The sequence below is a fragment of the Balaenoptera ricei genome, chromosome 20 (assembly GCF_028023285.1).
Source record: "Balaenoptera ricei isolate mBalRic1 chromosome 20, mBalRic1.hap2, whole genome shotgun sequence".
Lineage (NCBI taxonomy): Eukaryota > Metazoa > Chordata > Mammalia > Artiodactyla > Balaenopteridae > Balaenoptera > Balaenoptera ricei.
The window spans coordinates 55,107,289-55,127,348 of NC_082658.1; the positions used below are offsets into that span (position 1 = coordinate 55,107,289).

Sequence of the window (20,060 nt, forward strand, 5' to 3'; positions counted from 1 at the left end):
TCCAGAGCAGAGAACCCGCAGGAATGAGGGCTGGACACCTAGGTCCCAGAGGCTGTCTTGAGGGAACCCTGCTCCCCACTCTGCCCAAGGCCCAGCCCAAGCCCCAGGCCTCAGGTAATCGGATTAAGCAGCCTGCCTTGGCTCTCAGCTCTTAGAAGGAACAGCTCCAGCTTTGAGCAGCCCTACCTAGCGCGCTGTGACTCAGGGTCTAGGAGTGGCCCAGCTCCCTCTACCAGCAAACCTGGGGGAGGGGAGAGGCAGCAAGGCACAAGCCACTCTCCTCTGGACCAGGAGGGTACCTGGGCCTGGAGAATTTAGGAATGTCAGAAATTCCCAGAAGTAGACCATCTTTGGAATGCTAGAGAAGCTAGGTGTGGAGATACAGGAAACAAGGGTCAGGGCAGGTCAGTCCTACACAAACAGATGGACCAAACTGGGCATAAGGAAGGTGCAGGAACCAGAGAACCATTTGGATTTTTTTATTCTCTTTTTAAATACTGTACAGTGAAAAATAAATACGCCTTCTCATCCACCAAAGGTTGGTCCCCCCTCCCCTGGGGGACCTTGTCACCCCCCTTCATACACACCCCTGGTTCTACTCCAAAACCTTCCCCATGCCTCCCACCCACTTATACCCTTACTATCCCCGTCTTCCACAGTGATGAGGCCCCAGAAATGGGGGGTACAGGACGGGAGGAGGGATAGCAGGGGAGCCCCCCTGAACTGTCCAATCTGGGTGGGTCAAGGAGCACCCCGCACCAACAGGCGGAGAATGGGGGTGTTCAGAGAGAGATTGGGGCATTAGAGGATAAAGGCACATCCAGTCTGATGGGGAAGGAGAGAGGCTCCCCTCACCCTGGGGGTAGGGTGGACAAGAGGGAGGGGGGTATGACCCTGTTACACACCCCTCCACTAGCTCCTGGAGGCTGGGGGGGACCCAAGCTGCTGTGCCACCCCCCGCCCCCCTAGATAAGAGCAGCTCCAGCGCAGGTCAGTTGGGCCTGTGAGGGCCATGGTGTTGGGCAGCAAGCGAGATGGAGAAGGGAGGGATGCGGGCTGGAGGGTTTATGAAACCCCATTCACCAAACTACCCAACTCCAGGGGGGCAGAGAGCTCCCCATTCTCTGAGGGGCCCTTAGGAAGCTTGCTGACAGAGTCACCCTGAGGGGGGAGTGGGAAAGAAAATGGAGAGGAAGGAAAGAAAAAGGTCAGTAGAAATTCAGGTAATGCCATTCCCTACCATCTAAATGCTCCAGGCATCTCCAGGGTTGGTCCCCTGTAGTCACTTTTACTGGGATCCAGAAAATGTGAACCAAATTCTCTTCTATTCAAACTTTTCACTATTCTAAATGCAGTCTAAACTCCATCAGACATGCCTTCTCTGCAATTTAATGAGAGATTTCTTTGGGAGTTTTCTTGTGCCCCCTACCCCAGAACAATAAAAAAAGAGGTGGGGTAAACTATATCTTGCTTGCCTACCTTCTGTCCTGAAAGAGAATCCTCTGAAGGTTTAGTGCGTTCCAGGGGTGGCCGCTGGCGGCTCTGAGACTTTGCTCGGGAGATATAGTCAGCCACAGTCACTGGGGAAGGCAGAGGACCAAAAGTTTCAGAAGGAACCCAGGTACCCAGCCCCTAGACACCCACTGAACCCCAACCCCTAGCTTTCACAGGACAGGAGGCATCCTGTTCTCTGAGGAAGTCTGCTGACATCCTGCGTGAGCTGACCTGGCTGACGGTCTCCACTGATCGAACCATCAGTCCGGTTACCACGGTTACGGCGGCGGCGGCTCCGATTACGACGCTGGGGTCTTGACTCATCTTCTGTGGGGCAGGGGAAAATGAGAGTTGTGCATCAATCTCCCATCCCTCAATTCTTGCCCAGTTCTGATTTTTCAGATCCAGGTACACCCCTTACCCAGGCCATTCTCTGTCATGCTGGGCCCGTCAGATTCCAGGCCTCCATCCATGACAGTCCTATCTTCATCAGTGCGACGGCGGCGGGAGCGGCGGCGCCTGGCACTTGCTGGGGGGGGTTCCCCAGGCTCTGAATCAACTGGGGGCTCTGGTTCGGATGTGTCCAGTAGGCTGTAGGGATTACTGTCTGGGTCCTTCAGCACTGGTTAGAGGAAGAAGAGGAGTTGGGAGTCAGGTGTCCATCATCTTTCCTTTTGGCCCACATTCGTGAACCCAGCTGTCTGCTTCTGGTACCTGAGCTAATTGATGAAGAGTTGTATCTTGAGGTGGGCCGGGGGGCAGGTGGGGGTCCCCTACCCCGGCCCCCAATCGGCCGCCTCCGACTTTCTTCCCCCCGGGTCGGGGGATCCCGGTCACCAGGCCCAGCTCGGTTGGGCTCCTCCCTCTTCTCTGACTCAGTCTCAGAAGCCGTGGATAGGTCTGAGATGGGGCCTGAAGAACACAGTAGGGTTCAAACAGGGTCACTCACCCTACCCCAGGATCCATCCCAGCCCCCAGGCTGGAAGACTCTCCCTCTCACTCCTAAGTCCCCCAGCCAACCACTTCATCTTCTCCATCACCCTTTCCTCAAACTTCCACCCAGACTTCTGCCTCCCACACACCCCAACACTGCTCGCCTCCCTCTCACCACAGGCAGGACCGCCTGTCCTCCGGCCCCGGCCCCGGCCCCCATAGCTGCCCCCATAGGTTCGTGTGGTGTGGAGGGAGGAGGAGGAGCTCTCATCAGTGGTGTATCCAGCCTTGTCACTGCCACCGCTGCCCCGCCCACTCCCAGGAGGGCGAAAGCCCAGCCCAATCTGCCGAAGCTGTTCATCAATTTGCAACCTCTCCAAGCGAAGCTGCTCCACCTCCTGGTTGGGGAGAAGATGGAGAAAAACAAGGAAGAAGGAATAAGTATAAGATCAATGAACAGTCTCTTTTTCCTGCTTCTCTGCCCTGACTGTCCCTATGGATCTGAACTCTCAGGAATGCAAGAAGGCTTAAAACAGGGAAAATTCTGGGTTCCAACTCCACAGCCCCAATTTTCCACCTAATGGTTTCTATTCTACTCAGAGACACAAACTGGGAACCACCACTTTTAACTTTATCCACCAGCATCCTTAGTCCCCTTGTACACGTGGATCTCTCCTCTCCCAGGCTTCTTCTGGCTTGGGTACCTGCAGGTAGGAGAGGTGATACTCCAGCAGAGCCTGAGCATTGCTGATATTCTCTCGGGTGCCAACAAATATGAAGGGAACCATTCCCTGGAGAGCAGAGGAAAGGACAGAAGGATTAGAAAGAGACTCAAATGAAGTATTAAGTCCACCCTGTCTCCTACAGAAGCCCACCCAAATGGATCTTTCTGGGCTCTACATCTACTAGAAAAAACCAAAGTTCCCATGCCCCAACCCCTAGAAATCCCATCTCTCAAGGGAATGGCTTGGAGAATAATCCCATCTACTTCTGGCAACCAATCTCTAGGTGTAGCTGCCCCATACCTCCTCCCTGGGGTTCTTCTTGTCATTATCACCTTCTACTCGAACCCTCACCACACCAGATTTATCCACAATCTCCTGGATCACTTTCCCGTTCTTTCCAATCACTTTGCCTGAATGGGTAAAGGAGGAATTAGGCCTTTTTTTTTTTTTTTTTCAAAGGAAAGAAGAAAAAAAAAAAAGGAAAGAAAGAAGAGTAAAAACAGACAAGATAAACAGTCTTCCAGCTGCTATATAAGGATTCTGTTTAATGATTCTCTTGCTTCTAAGCTTCTGGTGTGTTTTCACTGGACAAAATATCACAATCCCTAGAAATCTGTTCTCCCATTTTTGTCACTCCTACTACAGACTGTTTGCTCTGTCCTTGTGAAACTGGAAGTCCACAGGGAGGTGGCAAGCCAGAATCACTTTAGAGCATCTCACATCTGGTCCCCAACTGTATTCTCTTATACACATACACATCCCCAACTCACCAACCAGGTTCCTGGGCACTTGCACGGAGTCCTCAGAAAACTCAAGGTAGCTCCGGGCCTGTCGGCACGCCTCGGGAGTCTAAGAGAAGAGGAGTGGGGAGTCATTAATAAAACAGAGGACCTGGATCTCAAACAGTGATCTTCCTGCCACTCTCTGTCTTTGGGAAAATGTGCTGCCACCAAAGTCAGGGAGGGAGGTCAACACGACAGGTTTCCTTTCTATTTCACACTCTCTTCTTTCTATCCCCTAAGGGACCTAGACAACAGGTATCTTTTGCTGACCTCCCCATAGATGCGGAAAGTGCAGGTCTCTTCACCCAATTCGATGGCAGTCACCCCAGGTACTTTTCGGGCCTGCTGGATGTTGGCACCATGAGTCCCAATTGCTAGTCCCATCAGGTCCTCTCGCACTGTGAACTCCTCTTGGAAAGCTGCCGCCAGCTGCTTACTTGTCTGAAAAAAAAAAGGCACTGGACCACTGGACTATAGGAATCATGGAGAAATCTCAGAACACCTGTCCCAGATACCTGATGCCTTGCATAACTTAAATGAGAAAAGACTGTACGAAAGAAAGCCAGAACTACCTGGGAGTCCACTGACCACCAGGACCTGTGAAGAATTCAGGAACTTTTCATTCCACTCCTACCTTCCAAATACCAATAGCTTGGTGGGGAGGGGAGGTAATGATGGCCGAATCTGGGCTGAGATCCATCAAAGATCTGGATCTGGCTCTAACACTATCTGGTTGTGTGATCCCAAACAAAACATACTCTCTGTGCCTCTGTTCTGTCATCTGCTAAATGATTACACCTGACCTACCCCATTCCCAGACTAACAAGAGGATTAAATAAAGTTGGTATGAAAAAAAGGACTTTTCACAAGGTAAATGCAAGTGTAATGAACTATTTACCTTAACCAAACCAATATCAACTCCCAAAATAAAACCTGAAAAGTTGAACAGAAAGCAAGAGGTTGAGAAAAGCATAAAAAGAGGTTATGGTACACCATGCTACCACTTCATTTCTCAACCAGTCCTTAGAGGGATACCTGAGTACAAGGGCAGGAAAAGGGAAAGGTTCTGGCAGTGCCCTGAGTAGCATCCCTGGAGAAGTAAAGATTACCATGGTCCAGAATTTGCACAGGCTCCCGAAAAGATCAGTTCACTTGATAAAAAGGAAACAGATGTTCAAATACACACACACACATATATATATACCACCCTCATTTAGGATGGTATATTTCCTAAGGGAATCTGACCATCATAAGATGTCAGAACACAAAAAGACCTTGTAGAAACACTCACATTCAACCACCTCATTGTCACAGCTAAAGAAGAAAAAGCTCATTGAAATCAAGTTATTTGACAAAGCAAGACTTAGGATTGATTCCAAGTCCAGTGGTCTTTCCAGTGTACAAATGGTTCCCAAACATATCCCACAAAGCAGTCTGGTTCTCAGAGGTAATTTGGGGGCAGCCAGTGGAGGTAAGAGCCACACCCTCTTGCACTTTTAAACAGACCTGTTCTGATTGATCTGTTTTATGCATTGTGCTTTCAAGTAAAATTTCACTTGATCAAAGGGTCCCATAGCTTAAAAAAAAAAAAAAAAGAAAAAAAGCTTGTACTAAAACATGATGGAGCTCTGCCATCTGGAGGAGTCTGAGATAAAATAGCAGACGCAGGTTTAATGGCCCAGAAAGACCTTAATGTCTGTTCACAAGAGCATGGGTGGAGGATGGGGTGGGAGGGGAGAAGGACAATACCAATCAGCAGTAAAAAGTGAAGCCAAAACTTACCTCGAGGTGCTTGGTAGCTTCTTCATTGCGGGACATGAGTAGCAGTTTGGTGCGCAGGCTTCGGAAATGCATATCACCCAGCAGGGATGCTCGCTTCACAGGGGCTTCTGTGGTTGACTGCAAAGAAACCAATGGAAAAGTCATTAAAACTGACTGACTACATTTTAGAGAAGAGCCAGGAACTGGGAATCAGGATGCCTGAGTCTCTGGAAAAGGGTGGGAGTTAAGAAACAAAGTTGAGGAACAGGAAAAATCATTGTCAGTCTCACAAGGGCCTACTAACTGGGTGCTTAAGGGAAGTGATTTTAAGTAGCAAGCGCAGGTGAGAATCATACTGTCTGTTTTTGAGAGTCCAAAAATGCAAGGAAGGGTACCCAGCCCAGACTGCAATATGATGGTCAGGTTGAAAAAAAAAATTAAGGTCATACATGAGAAAGACTAAGGAAAGGTAGGGCTAACCTGGGTCCACAGAGGTCAGGAGCAATAAAGTCCTCTCTGACAAATAAATATAAGCACATTTTAGCTCTTCTCTTCTTGCAAAGTTGTTAAAAGGGGAAAAGGGCTTAGGTGAAATTCAGGCAGAATAAACTCACCAGAATGAAGAGCTCACTATTTGTGATGTTGAGAAAGATGCAGTTTGCTCCCAATGCTTTCTTGAACTCTTTATGGACGTTTTCATTGGAGCAGCTGCAGAGAAAGAGAACCATGCTCAGAGGGCAGAGTGTAGAGTACAGTTGAAGGGGAGAGAGAGAGGGACTGAGAAAAATAAGGACTGCAGTAAAAGAACAGGGATGAGGAAACAGAGGAACTGGGAGCAAAAGGGACTCTAGAGGGCCTAAGGAACACAGAACACTGAAACTGGGAGCGGAGGCTGGGACAAACAAGAGCAGAGACGAGGACCATAAAGAGGGCCCCCCACTCCCGACATCCCAAACACTCACGCCTCTCTCAGATCCTCAGGCACAGCCATGGTAACCTTGAAGAAGCTGCCTTTGGTTGCAAGGGGATTGGGATTAACTGGCCGAAGCCGTTCCAGGGTGACAATCTCATTGTAAGTGGCATCACAGGCAGCATATTCAATGACATAGAACTGGCAGAAGGAAAGAGAGAAGCTGTGGATGACCTGAGTTTCTATCTCCCACCTTTCTCTGACTAAAATATGTGTTTCAGCAGTTCTCCAAAGGCCTTGACAATCACTCACATCTCCCTTCATCATCCGCACCCGGGCCAGCCACCAGCCACAAGGTTCTTGCTCATTGGCTCGAGAATAAACCTGAAGAGAAGTTGAAAATAAAAGAGATATTGAGGACCATCCAAAAACATCAAGAATGGAATGAGCATTAAGACACTTGGGAGGCATCCTAAACTAAGATAAAGGAATCTAGAGGAAGGAGCTGCTAATTAAAATCAGAGAACACTGGATTTTAGATGCTGTTATCATAAATGGAAGAAAAGTGAATCTCCTGAAAACAGGAAGCTCCCTGAGAGCTTGACTGATCACAGCAATGATGGACAGAAAACTGCTGCATTTCACTCTTCCACAGGCTGCCTAGCTGGATGGAGGAAGGAGCGTGAACCAACCAGTGAGGAGCCTAGGGTACTGGTATCAGGGTAAGGGAGATGCAGAATCCTGGGAAAAGGGACATTTAGAAAAGGTGGACTCCAACGACCTTACCTCCACTTCATCCCCTTCTGTGATCTCCTTATTATAGTCAGCTGGAGGTGGTAGCCGGACATCCCCAAAAGGAATTTGTCTCTCACTCTGCCAGCTGCAAGGGAAAACAGTGATATGAAAGCTATTCAGGCTAGTGTGGTTGCCCGTTTCTTCAGGAAGAGGTTACTTCCTCCACTGGGCATTTTCCACCTTCCCTGGTGATTAGACGCTAAACTCCAGGCCCTGCTCCATAGTGGTGCCTTCCATCTCTTGCTAGAATCTAAATATGGAGTCAAATGACCCCCACTCTCACCATTTCCTCTCCTGGGATCCATATAAGTTGCCCACCCAAACCCTTGGCTCTCCCCCACCTATTATACATGCCTCATGGGACTCAGCCGCCCCCTCTTCTCCACTCTCCTTCTAGGACCTAGTATGCTGGGTTCTCTATTCCCAAGGTCTTACTTGTTTTCAAAGAAGATGGTGACAGAGTCTTCATGGACATCCTTCACAAAGCCCTAGAATGGATTTTAGAACAAAGTAAAAAAAAAAAAAAAAAAGACAATCAACCACCACCTCAGCCATCAAGGGAACAGACAGTTTTAGAGGGCCTTAAACTAGAGTTTTTTTGTTTGCTTTTCTTTTTTTTTTCTTTCTTTTTGCCCGCACCTTGTGGCTTGCGGGATCTCAGTTCCCCAACCAGGGACTGAACCCGGGGCCACAGCAGTGAAAGCCAAGAGTCCTAACCACTGGGCCACCAGAAAACTCTTTTTTTTTTTTCTTTTTTTAAGCTAGAGTTTTAGATGGGGACACAAGCAATCTAAAAACAGGGCTAGAAAAAGCTGTATTGGTGAAGGAATACGAATGTTGAGGTAGCAAGAAATGTTGCAAAATCCAGAAATAAGATGAGACAGAAATTAAGTAGAAGGGAGAAACATCACCTGCATCGGAACAGCCGGGAAACTAGTGGTCTCCTACGGCTCCCACAGAGGCCTCCCTATCTGTCTGCCTCACGCAGTGCTGAGCAGCTTGCCAGAGTTCAATTAAAATACCAACAACATTCAGCAAAGCTAAGAATATCCCATGAGACAGTGTGAGGTTGTCCTGGAACACCTAGAGGACATCAGGATCTGCCAAGAGAGAAAGGGTCTAGCTCCTAATACAGCAAGAGGCCTGAGCGAACTTGGTGCCTTGATGCCTGGGTCGTAAGAAAATAATCAGAACACTGGAGAAATTCAAAACAAACACAACTTACGAAAGGAAAAATTAGGATTTAAAAGATGTGAGGGAATTCCCTGACGGTCCAGTGGTTAGGACTTTCACTGCCGTGGGGCAGGGTTCAACCCCTGGTCAGGAACTATGATCCTGCAATCCTGTAAGCTGAGCGGTGTGGCCCAATAAATAAATAAAAGATGTGAGATTTCTAAATGCTAGGACACTGCTAAGAATTTGAAAAGAGTAATAAAATTTGTAGAAGACCCCAAACTTCAGATGATGACAAGGGAGAGGAACAGGGATGACTGAATAGCTGGAATCGCTGGTCTACCTCCTATTTTCTCTCTCTCTCTTTTTTTGGCCAAGGCAGTGAAAGCTCTGAGCCCTAACCACTGGACTGCCAGGGAATTCCCCACCTCCTATTTTCTGTCTTCACTGAGGAAGCCAAAGCTATGCGTTCAATCCTGTGCTCCCAATTTTCCTACCTTCTCTCCTGTTTTTCACATTATCAAAATTAGCAATCCCTAATTTTGAGTAAGTCCAATTTTTCAACTTGTTCTTTTGTATCTGAGCTTTTGGTTTTATATCTAAGAAATCTTTACCTAATGTCCTTGTCTAGAGTTTTATAGTTTTTATTTTACATTTAGGTCAATGATCCATTTTGAGTTAAATTTTGTATATGGTGCCAGATACAATCAAACTTCATTTTTAACCTATGAATATGCACTTCTTTGAGCACAATGTGTTGAAAGACTATCCTTTCTCTACTGAACTGCCTTTTTGCTTCTGTCAAAAATCAGAAAATGCAAACTAATGTATAATGACAAAAGGCATTGGTGGTTGGTGGAAGACTTTTGGGATTGATAGAAATTGTGGCGATGGTTTGTTTTATATGTATGTCAAAACTTAACAAATTGTATGCTTTAAATAGGTGTACTTCATTGTATGTCAATTATGCCTCATTAGATTTTTTTAAAAATTAGGGGTTTCAAAAAGCTAATATATGAAGAACTATTCCTGAGCTTTGCAGGAAGGAACAAAATATGAGCTTAGGAGAGAAAACACCAAAAATGTACACTTGTGTCACTCCCACCTCAGAGAACTGATCAATCATAAACACTTAATACACTGTTTTTTCCTTAAATCTAAACCTAAAATTTCACTCTTGATACCAGCCATCTTTCTCTTCTTTCGGGAAAGGATCTTGTTATGGAGTCTTACTACTTAGAGCCTTACTTCTGCCCAAGGCATTAGTACTCCTGGTACTGCCTAGCCTCTTACTTACCCATGCTTTAGCCTTCTCTGCCATTCCCTTCTTCGGTAATATTTTTTCCACTCTTCATTCAGCTCCATAAATACCCATTCCTACTCTTCTCCACTCACATCTTCTATTTGCCCGAATCCCTCTCCTCCCTTTTGGGTTCTTCTCTTAGCTCCTTTTTTTTTTTTTCTTTTTCTTCTTTTTTCCTTAGTTCCTTTTTAAGTGTCCTCCTCTTTTCTTCCTTTATAAGGATTTCTCTAAACATTTCATCTAGCCTCTACAGCTGACTTTATCCAATTCTTTATCCAAAACGTCTATCTCTAAGCTTTAGAAACAGTTTATCAAGAGAGAGTTAGCTATTTTCAAAACATTTCAGGGATGAGATAAAACATAGTGGAAGAGAATCACCTGCCTGCCTCTTTTGTGAAGAGATCCCCACTCCTAGATACACTCATTCACAAAGGATATGTCTAAAGCTCTAATCCAATTCTCCTCCAACATGTCAGGGTTGGCCCTCAGGCAGAGGTAGCAACATTACCCTGGTTTTTCAAGCTACCATGATCCCAAGGCAGAAATGCAAAGCTCAGAATGGAGTTTTCCCTCACATAACTCAGCAGTTCAACTAAACGTCACTCATTCTTATACTTCTAGGGTCTTTTTCCTTCAAAGATTCTCCAAAACAAGCTTTCTCCTCAACTTCACATTCCAAGTCAGTCTCTGCTCCTTAATTCCACCCACATTACCCCAGTATTTTTCCTCCAAAAATACCAGTGGTATAAAGTGAGCTCCTAGTTCTGCTCAGTCCATGCTCATTGAGAAGATAAGCAGAGGAGGGCAAGAGCAGTTGAGTGAATCTCTAGAAGGCTACCTAGATCCAAAGGATAACTCAATTCAATTCAATGGCCAGGGCTTATGGAGCTTTGGCTTATAGAGCCTAGGACTGGACAGAGGAAGTGAGAGTCCTAGGTTCCTAAGTACTTCACTTTCCTCAAATTATAAGATACAAAATTAGGTCCCACCTTCAACCTATCTTCTAGTCCTGGGTTCTCAAAATAAAGGAGGGAGTTCTAGAAGAAAATCAGGAAGGGTCTGGATAAAAATCACGTGTTGAAGGTGAGGATGCCATATTCCTTAACAAAGGAATTGGAATTGGGATATCCAGGTAAGGTCTGGAAAGTTGGATGACTGTGCCCTGGAAGGTGAACAGATATTTCATTTGGGAGAGCACCGCTTAGAGAACAAAACACATTAAGTTCTGACAGAAAAGGAAGAGCTGATGGGATAGCTAAATGATAACTTAGATCCCAGATCTGACATTTGCAGTTCTATCCTGGAAGAAGATCAACAACACTAGGACCCAATTCTGAGAGGGATGAAAAGAACCTTCCCAAATTTATAGTTCTAGAAGCAATGTAAACACTCCTTGAACCACACTGAAGTTTGCTGAGTCATGAATATTAAATCAGCAGCAAGGACAGATTGGGCAAGTATCTATATGGCACTGAACGTTGAAGGAAGATTAGTCTGAATTTAAGGATTTACTGTTGTTTTCAACTGAGGCATTGGGCAGAAAATGCTAAAGTGGCCAGGACACAAAATCCACATTACCTGGCTTCCAGCTCAAGTCCAAACTCTATTCTCTGATTCAAAGCATCCTAGCCCCAATTCACTCAATCAAGTCTATCACTGCCATAGCCCACAGGAGAAAAGAGAAAGATTCAGAGACACATTTTCTGTTGGACACTTATATGTGGAAAGGGAAACATGTCCCTTCCCAGCAGTCTCACACAGTTAATTTGAACTGGATACCAATCTTTCCCAGCTGTGTCTGACTCCCATGCTTCCTAGAACAAAAGCAAACATCATATCTTGATCTCAGGCTCAGTTTAAGAATCACTTTTCTTAGGGATGGGAAGGACCCAGATGAAGGACAAGATACTGTGGGAAATGAGGCTAAAATCTTATGAGGAAGGGTATTTCAATAAAGGTAATGCAAGTTTGGGGGAAAAGGATATAAGAGACAAATGCACTCTATCAGAATCAGAAAGGAATTAAGAAACTTCGCCAAAGAAAACAGAAATGCTATGGAGGCAGGCTAGAAGAAAAAGTCCCATGAGTTAGGAAAGTATGCAGAAAAAAAATGACAGAAAGAATCAGCTGGGAGCTTCCTTCTTCCATCTTAGCTGGGTAATGGAATAGGTAGTTTCTGGGTATTACACAGAAATATTAGGATAAAAAGCTAAAGACTTATATTGAGAGGTTAAGTTAAGATAGATGTGGGTACCCACAGGCACCGAAGAATATAAAGAAATCTGGCGAGGGAAGTAAGGCAGAAATGAATAGGCATTTAGAATGGGTCAAAAATGACTACACTGAGCTTACCAGTCGAAGTTGGGGCAGAAACCTACTCCAAGGGCAAATATGAGACCCTTTCCAGTTATAGCAAGATATGACTTCACAGGGAAGGAGTTCAAGAAAGTCATTTCCAAAGGCACGAAGGTGGAGAGGTCTATAATGGGAGGAAAGCCTTGAGGGGAAGTGAAGGAAAGGGGGTTCTTCTCCTCACAAGTAATGTTATGATAAGATAACTCTGCTCTTGCTCCTCAGGGTAAAATGAGAGAAGACAGGAATCAGGAAAGTCTCTGAGACAATTCCAGGCATAAAGTCCAAAGAGGTTCAAAATAACAACAGTCACATAAAGAAAAATTCCTGAGGGGCAAGAGGGGTCTCCCCCTGGCTTATTCTAAATGGGAAAAAAATGTCCTAAAAAATAAGATTCAGAACAGATTTAAAAGGTGGTAATAAAAGGAGTTCTAAAAAACCCAATCCTGGGCAACGGGGGAGCTGAAATAAACAAGGATCTTTTAAAGATAGTCTCCTTCTCCTTTAAAAAAAGGCTAGTGGATTCCCAAACTGGGCGAGCTGGCCAAAAGTCTTCTAGAAGTGGAAATTCTTAAGAAGAAGATTAACAGATGGAATCCTTGTGAGATCCCCTTTTAGAGATCAGGGATATGAAGCTTACACTCCTCAAGATGAAGAAACTGTATGAATGATCTAAATGTATGAGGTCAAAGTGAGATGACAAATACAAAACCATCCCTGGGTAAAACAGTAGACCAGCTAGTCTTGGAATAAAGGGGTGGGGTGAGAGACTTGAGAAAAGGTGCCACCTTATGGCTGTGAGGCAACTAGACGGCTACAGCCCAGAGTTCCTGAGGTCAAAGATACTAAATGTCATAAACAGATTCTGACCGTTTCTCCTTGGGGTGGGAACAGAAATATAAGATGAAAGTGGGGTGAGTCTTCCAGAGCCAGTAAGCAGAGGCCTCTCCGAGGAAGATGAAAAGATCTAATATGGGACGGCCTTCCCAAGGGGGTAATAGTGGAGAATAAAGAGAATTCTCCATGTGCTTGGACTGTGGGGAAGACGTGATTCAGATCCAAGGTAGATCTTCTACCAGAGACAGGAAAAGTCAACGAGACGCTGGGTAAATGGGGTCTCTTCTGGGGGGTTGGGAGGGGAGCTGAACCAAGTACAATAATGCCCTGATGCTCAATCCCGGAGATGCGGGTAAAAGCAGGTGTAATAGAGGGGTCAAAAATAAGAGGAAGGGGTTAACTTCTAGAGGTCTCCCCCCAGGACGGCCGCGGGTGGGAGCGTGGGTCTAAGGTTCTAAGGGTCAGGGCTTAGCTCCAGAATGTCGATCCCGCCCCACTCTTCCCTGCTCTGGCTGGAGGGAGGGGGCTGAAGACCGCGTCCCCGGCCAGCGCGCCGCCTCACCTTGTAGAAGGCCCCGTTGGAGCCGCGCACCTCGACCGGCAGTCCCGGCTCCACATCCCCCCCAGAGGCCAGGCCGCCCATGGCGCCGCCACCGCCTCCGACTCCCCCGGCGGCGGCTGCAGCAGCGCTCTGAGTACGGGCCGGGCCAGGTCCCCGGCGTCTCCCCGGAGGAGGAGCCGGAGGGGGAGCCGCGGGGGGCGGGAGCCGGGCCGGCCCCACGGCGGCCCTGCCACAGCCAACGAGCAGGGGGCCGGGGCCGGGCCGCTCCCCGTCCGCCGCCGCCGCCTTGGTCTCCGCCACCGTGAGGGAAACGGCCGCCGCCGCCGCTGCCTTCGTCACCTCAGCTTCCGCCCGCCGCTGCCCCCGCTGCTGCCTCAGTCCCGGGACCCGCTGCTGCCGCTGCCGCTCCACGGCCTCCACCTCCCCCTGCCGCCGCCGCCGCCTACTGCGCAGGCGCACCGGGCACCCGCCCGCCGCGCGCGGGCCCCGAGGGCCAAGGCGCAGGCGTCAAGGCTGGCGACCCAGCTCGCGCTGGCCAGCGCATCAGGGCTTCCACACTCCTCTTCACTCTCTCACGCCCCCTCCTGGTCGCTTACTTGCGCTTGCGCAGAACCAGACTGGTTCTCTTTCCTCGCCACCCCACCTCTCCACGGCCCCTGTCTCTTCCTTTTCCCGCCCCACAACACTGAGAGCTAACCAATCATGGGGAGGGAGGGACAGCGCTCACTCAATCGGATTGGACTTCTGATGCTCCTGGTCAGACCACACCCACTTCACCACGGTGCGCTCCAGCAGGCTTGTACAAGTTAGGGATGGGCATGCGCCTGAATGATTGCTTGGTCACTTTCCCCACCTTTGTCTTTCTTGGTGCGCACGCTCCGAAGGAAAAAAAAAAAAAAAAGGAGTTGTCGAAAGGCAAAAAAAAAAAAAAAAAAAAAAAAGGGCCTGGTGCGCATGCGCTGGGCTTTACAGTCCACAAGGCGGACTGGACTCTCTTGAGCCTCTGTATCTCTGCACAATGCGGTTTAAGAGTCACGTTCTTGCCTTGAGAAGATTCTGGTCATGCATACAAAGAAAGCTTAAAGAAAGATTTCAAGGCAGTACCGAAAGGCAAATGCAACTTAGCACAAGATTTGATATCTAAATGCGGAGAAAATCCAAAAGAGGAAAAATTGTTACAGAGAAAGGATAGTGGAGGGGAAACTTAGGATTCGTAAACTAAGATAAGTAAGAAATTTCGATAGAAGTGAATAAAATAGCCAAGAAGTTAGGATCATGTGTTGTGCAGTAATCATTTAGCAAATATTTATTTAGCCCTCACTGTGTTCCATCCACTGTGGTAGGTCGTAAGGATACAAAGACAAGATGTGGTCCCCAAAACAAGGATTTTATAATATATTGGGGAAGGAGCAGACAAACACATTTAAACAAGTAAGTGCATGGAGTTCATTTGAACATGGGATAAAGATAAGGACTAAGTTTTGAGGGAATCCCAAGGAGACGAACAATGGTCAGTTGTTCTTCAGAGTGATAGGGAAAGACTACTGCAGGGGAGGTGATGCAAATTGAGATTTGAGGGATAAATAGGCATTTGCTAGAGGAAAAGTGCAGTAAGAGTATTCTTGAGAGAACAAGAACTACAATGGTGCAGAGGAGCAGAAAGAACATGTCCTTTGGGGAACCACAACTAGTTCAAATAGCGTTTGGCTTGAAGTAGGGAAGCTAGACTGTGAAGGACTTGTAAATCAGGTTAAGGAAAATGGTCTTCACTTTATCCATACTGGAGAGCCACTGAAAGATTTAAAGCAGTAGTATAATGTAATAAGATTTATGTTTTACAACTGTGGGGAATAGATTAAAGAGAAAGGGCATCCCAGAAGGCAGTGAGAGCTGTGAGGAGCTGTTGCAGGTGAGGAAGATGCTAAGGACCGCCTTGGATTAGGGCTGTGGGCAACAGAGGTACAGGTTGATTTGAGCCTGTTAAATTTGCAATAGAATCAACAAGAATTGGTGATAAGGATGGGGTGGAGTCAGTGAAGAAGTGGGAGGAACACAGATTTCTACCTTGGATTGCTGAGTGCATGGTGATGCCAGTCATGGAAGAGAGAACATACGAGAAAAAGTTTTGGAGGAGAAGTTGATGAGTTCAATGAGTTTGATTGTGCTCTTTGAGTTTGAGGGTCCACCATCCAGGTGGTCATGTTCCCTTGTCTTCAACAAACTTCTCTTTCAGATCCCAATTTAAATATAATTTCATTAGCCTTCCATTATGCCCACACTGGTTTAGGTCCCCTGCCTTACACTGCCAAAGCATCCCATACTCCTTTGTGGCACACATCATGGTTGTAATTTTAATCATTTATCCAGCGTCTGTCTTCTGCCATCACACTATGAGTAAGCCCTATGAGATCAGAGACTGGGTTCCAGGTCTGTTTGTCCCCAGCATTGTATACTCAGTACTTAGCACAGTTCCTGGCACGGCAAATATTAACTGAAGGAACCAATGTCTTGTAGGTCAATGGACACACAAGTGTGTGGCCCAGGAGACATCTGGGCTAGAGAGGTGAATGTGAGAATTATCAGTGTATTAGACATAGTTAAAGCTATAAGAGAAAATTAGATGTCTAAAGAAAAGTGACTTAGAAATGGATTGGGTCCATGATAAAACTCTCAACTACAACAGTATTTAAAGGGCTGGCAGGGAATTCCCTGGTGGTCCAGTGGTTAGAACTCCATGCTTCCACTGCAGGGTACCGGTTGGATCCCTGGTTGGGGAACTAAGATCCCACATGCCGTGCAGCGTGTCCAAAAATTAAACAAAGAAACAAATAAATAAATAAAGGGCTGGCAAAAGAAGAGGTGCCTTCAAGAGTGCCTGAGAAGGAACATCAGTAACGAGGGTAGCAGAAATAATAAAAGGGACTAGACTATCAGCAGTGATTCTGATAAGGAGTAGGGAGGGAGAATTAGAGAAATTAAGTGGGACAGATTATCAGGAGTGCTGGCTGTCAGACTAAAATGTTTGGGTTTGGACCCTTAAGCAACAGGAGTGGCTGAATTTTGTCTTGGAAATGGCACCATCATCAATTTCCAAGCCTCTGACAGCAACAGTCCTCTCAGATTTGACTTTTGCTCTTTTTCATCTGCTTTAGTCATTGTTCATTCAGGCCAAGGATGAGAGTGGGAAAAGGGGGAACAGCATTTCAGATGGGGAAATGGCATGTACAGAAGGCCCAGAAGGGAGACTACAGTGCATTTGAGGTACTGGAAAGAGTCTAACATGGTCAGAACTGACTTGCTGGGGAAAAAAGGCTGGAATAATGTTTCAGATAATGGGGATTTGGGCCAGAGCCTGGAGGGATTAGCCAGAAGTTTGGACTTTGTGCTGACAGCAGTGGGAGCTGTGACTGGATTTTCAGCCAACTTGCCTTTAGGTGGAATTGCCTGTAGGTGAAATTACTCTAGCTGGACTATACAGAATGTGTCAACAGAATGCCCCAGCTTGCCTTAGGACTTCTTTTTCTTTTTTTTGGCCGCACCGCATGGCATGTGGGATCTTAGTTCCTGGACCAGGGATCGAACCCATGCACTGTGCAGTGGAAGCACGGAGTCTTAACCACTGGACCGCCAGGATAGTCCTGCCTTAGGACTTCTAAATACACAGAGAGATTGAGAGAGGAAGATAGAAAGATGGATAGATTGATAGATGGATGGCTAGATAGATCCTGAAAATGGGGATTAAATGAAAGTTTACAGATTGAATGTTGAGACTTGCCCCAGACTCCCTCTTCACCCAGCTCTGAGATTACCTACAACCAGGCTTACACCCTCCAGGCAGGAGTTTGGAAGCATCTTCTCTGGGAAATCTAACCAGACAAGGAAAAAGACCTAATGGTACTGACATCAGGGGTTCCTCAAGGAAATGGCCTCATGGCTCACCCTATAGTAAAGTTCACGATCCACATGCCCCCCTACATCCCATACAGACACACTCACAGTTTCCAATCAGTACCTTAGTGTCCCGATCTTAAATATGAGCAGACAACTGAGAATTACCAGACATTTGAGGAAAGCCTTTAAAATGAAAGATGGAGGCCAAAACAAAGAAAGAAAGTTTAGAAGAAATACAGACTACACAAGGAGAAAAACATTTTTTAAAAAACCTATGATGAATATTCTCAGATGAGAAAAGAACATATATCCATGAAACAAAAACAGAATGTTTTTAAAATGCAGAGAATAAGAGAGCTCTTAGAAATTAAAAACATGAGAGCAAAAATAAAAATTCAGTAGAAGGAGGTATGTAATGTACAACATGATAAATATAATTAACATTGCTGTACATTATATATATGAAAGTTAAGTTCTCATCACAAAAAAATTTTTATTTCTTTAATTTTGTAGCTATATGAGATGATAGATGTTCACTAAACTTTTTGTGATAATCACTTCATGATGTATGTAAATCAAATGATTATGCTGCACACAAACTTATACAGTGCTGCTATGTCAATTATATCTCATTAAAACTGGAAGAAAAATAAATAAATAAAATCAATTAGGGAATTTAAAAAATTTCAGTAGAAGGGTTGGAAAATAGAAATTAAAGAAATCTCCCAGAAAGTAGAGCCAGAAAATGAAGATGGGGAAAAAGGAAAGAAAAAAAAATTTTTTTTTAATTATAGGATTAGTCCATGGGATTCAACATCTGAATAACAACAAAAGTTCCAGAAAGATCACAGAGATAATGGAGGGAGAAAATCATCCAAAAAATAATAATAAAAATTTTAAATGTTTCCATAACTGAAGAACGTGAGTTTCCAGATTGCAAAGACCCACTGAGAAAACACTAAGACATTTCCATGGAAGATTTCAGAATTCTAGGATAAAGAGACGATCCTAAAAGCTGTGGTTGGGGAAAGAGGGAAGGAAAATAAAAATAAGCTTCATACATAGGATTCAGAATAAGAAAAATTTCAGGTTTCTGAACAGCAATACAGCAAACTTTCAGTTTCTGAAGCTTGAAGACAATGGAGAAATGCCTTCAAAATTCTTAGGGTAAATTATTTCCAATCTAATATTTGATACCCATCCACACTGTCAATTAAGCACAAGAGCAGACCAGACATTTTCAGACTTGTAAGATTCCAACAAATTTACCTCCCAGGCATCCTTTCTCAAGAAGCTCCATCAAAATAAACCGAGAAAGGTGAGTACATGGGTTCTGGGAAACAGGCTGTCAAGAGAGGGGCAAAGGTCCCTAAGATGGATGTGAAAGGGGACTCCAACAGTGCAGCCTAAAGATCAGACTGTGTGCTGGAGCAGGTCTAAGGGCTCCGTGAGAAAGTTCTTCAAAATGAAATAGATCAAATTCCTTACGTGTTTGTATATTCTTAAGAAGAGATTAACATAACTAGGGGAGAATTGGGGGATAAATTAGAGTACACAGAAAACTAAGCAAATGAATAAAGGAGACAAGGCAAGTATTAATTTCAGGGAAAACAAAAATGATGCAAGAAAGAAAAACACCTATAACAATCCACATGGCTCAACTGTGAAGAGCATTTGCATAATCATAACATGTAAACATGAAACACAGATCCATCCAGAGTTATGATATAATATTGGAAGGATGGGAGGATGGGAAGTAGGGATGGGGTGAAAGAGGGGTTGGAAAAGAGGGTTAGCAATGGGAGGTCAATACTAGTGCTCGAAACAAACATCAAGAAGTAGCAATAACTGGACTTCCCTGGTGGCGCAGTGGTTAAGAATCCGCCTGCCAATGCTAGGGGACACGGGTTCGAACCCTGGTCCGGGAAGATCCCACGTCCTCGGAGCAACTAAGCCTGTGTGCCACAACTACTGAAGCCCACGCGCCTAGACCCCGTGCTCCGCAACAAGAGAAGCCACTGCGATGAGAAGCCTGCGCACCGCAACGAAGAGTAGCTCCCACTCGCCGCAACTAGAGAAAGCCCGTGTGCAGCAACGAAGACCCAATGTGGCCAAAAAAAAAAGTAGCAATATCTGTATGCCATTTTGAATTTGAAATATGAAGGTGAATACAAACCCCCCCCCCATAACAATACTATTTAAAAACTCAATTGAAAGTGATTGACTCTGAAGAGCTAGGGGAATTGGGAGACTACTGTTTTCTTATATAGGTCTTGTAGAGATATTTGACACTTTAAATAGTATACTGTATATCTATGATTAAAAAAAAATAACCCCATGGAAGGGGGGTAGTTACAGAAGGAGGCTGGGAGATCAGTTAGGAGGTTATAGCAATTTTCAAAGAGAGGTGATAGTGGAAGTGGGGTTAGGGATGTGGACAGATTTGAGAGATATTTTAAGTTATCTCTATTCTTTCTTTAAAAATCCCTCCCCCTAAATGCCCTCCCCTCTGTTCTCCCTGGAATGGCCAGAACCCAGGTGA

General features: G+C 45.6%; 1 protein-coding gene across 2 annotated transcripts; it reads right to left on the reverse strand.

The window, feature by feature from the left end:
* Positions 1-464: 464 nt before the first annotated feature.
* On the reverse strand, positions 465-14,077 carry FXR2 (FMR1 autosomal homolog 2). Of its 2 annotated transcripts, none has more exons than XM_059907411.1 (17): positions 13,628-14,077; positions 7,836-7,888; positions 7,392-7,485; positions 6,918-6,989; positions 6,658-6,806; positions 6,310-6,403; positions 5,717-5,833; positions 4,205-4,375; positions 3,923-4,001; positions 3,453-3,562; positions 3,132-3,218; positions 2,603-2,825; positions 2,209-2,406; positions 1,916-2,116; positions 1,726-1,821; positions 1,480-1,580; positions 465-1,161 (listed from the first exon to the last, which is right to left on the reverse strand). In XM_059907411.1, the coding sequence occupies exons 1-17, from the start codon at positions 13,706-13,708 to the stop codon at positions 1,066-1,068; spliced, it is 2,022 nt and encodes a 673-aa protein (XP_059763394.1). In that variant the 5' UTR covers positions 13,709-14,077; the 3' UTR covers positions 465-1,065. The 2 variants fall into 2 exon arrangements, with proteins under 2 accessions (XP_059763394.1, XP_059763395.1); XM_059907412.1 differs by lacking the exon at positions 13,628-14,077 and adding an exon at positions 8,312-8,360.
* Positions 14,078-20,060: the final 5,983 nt, after the last annotated feature.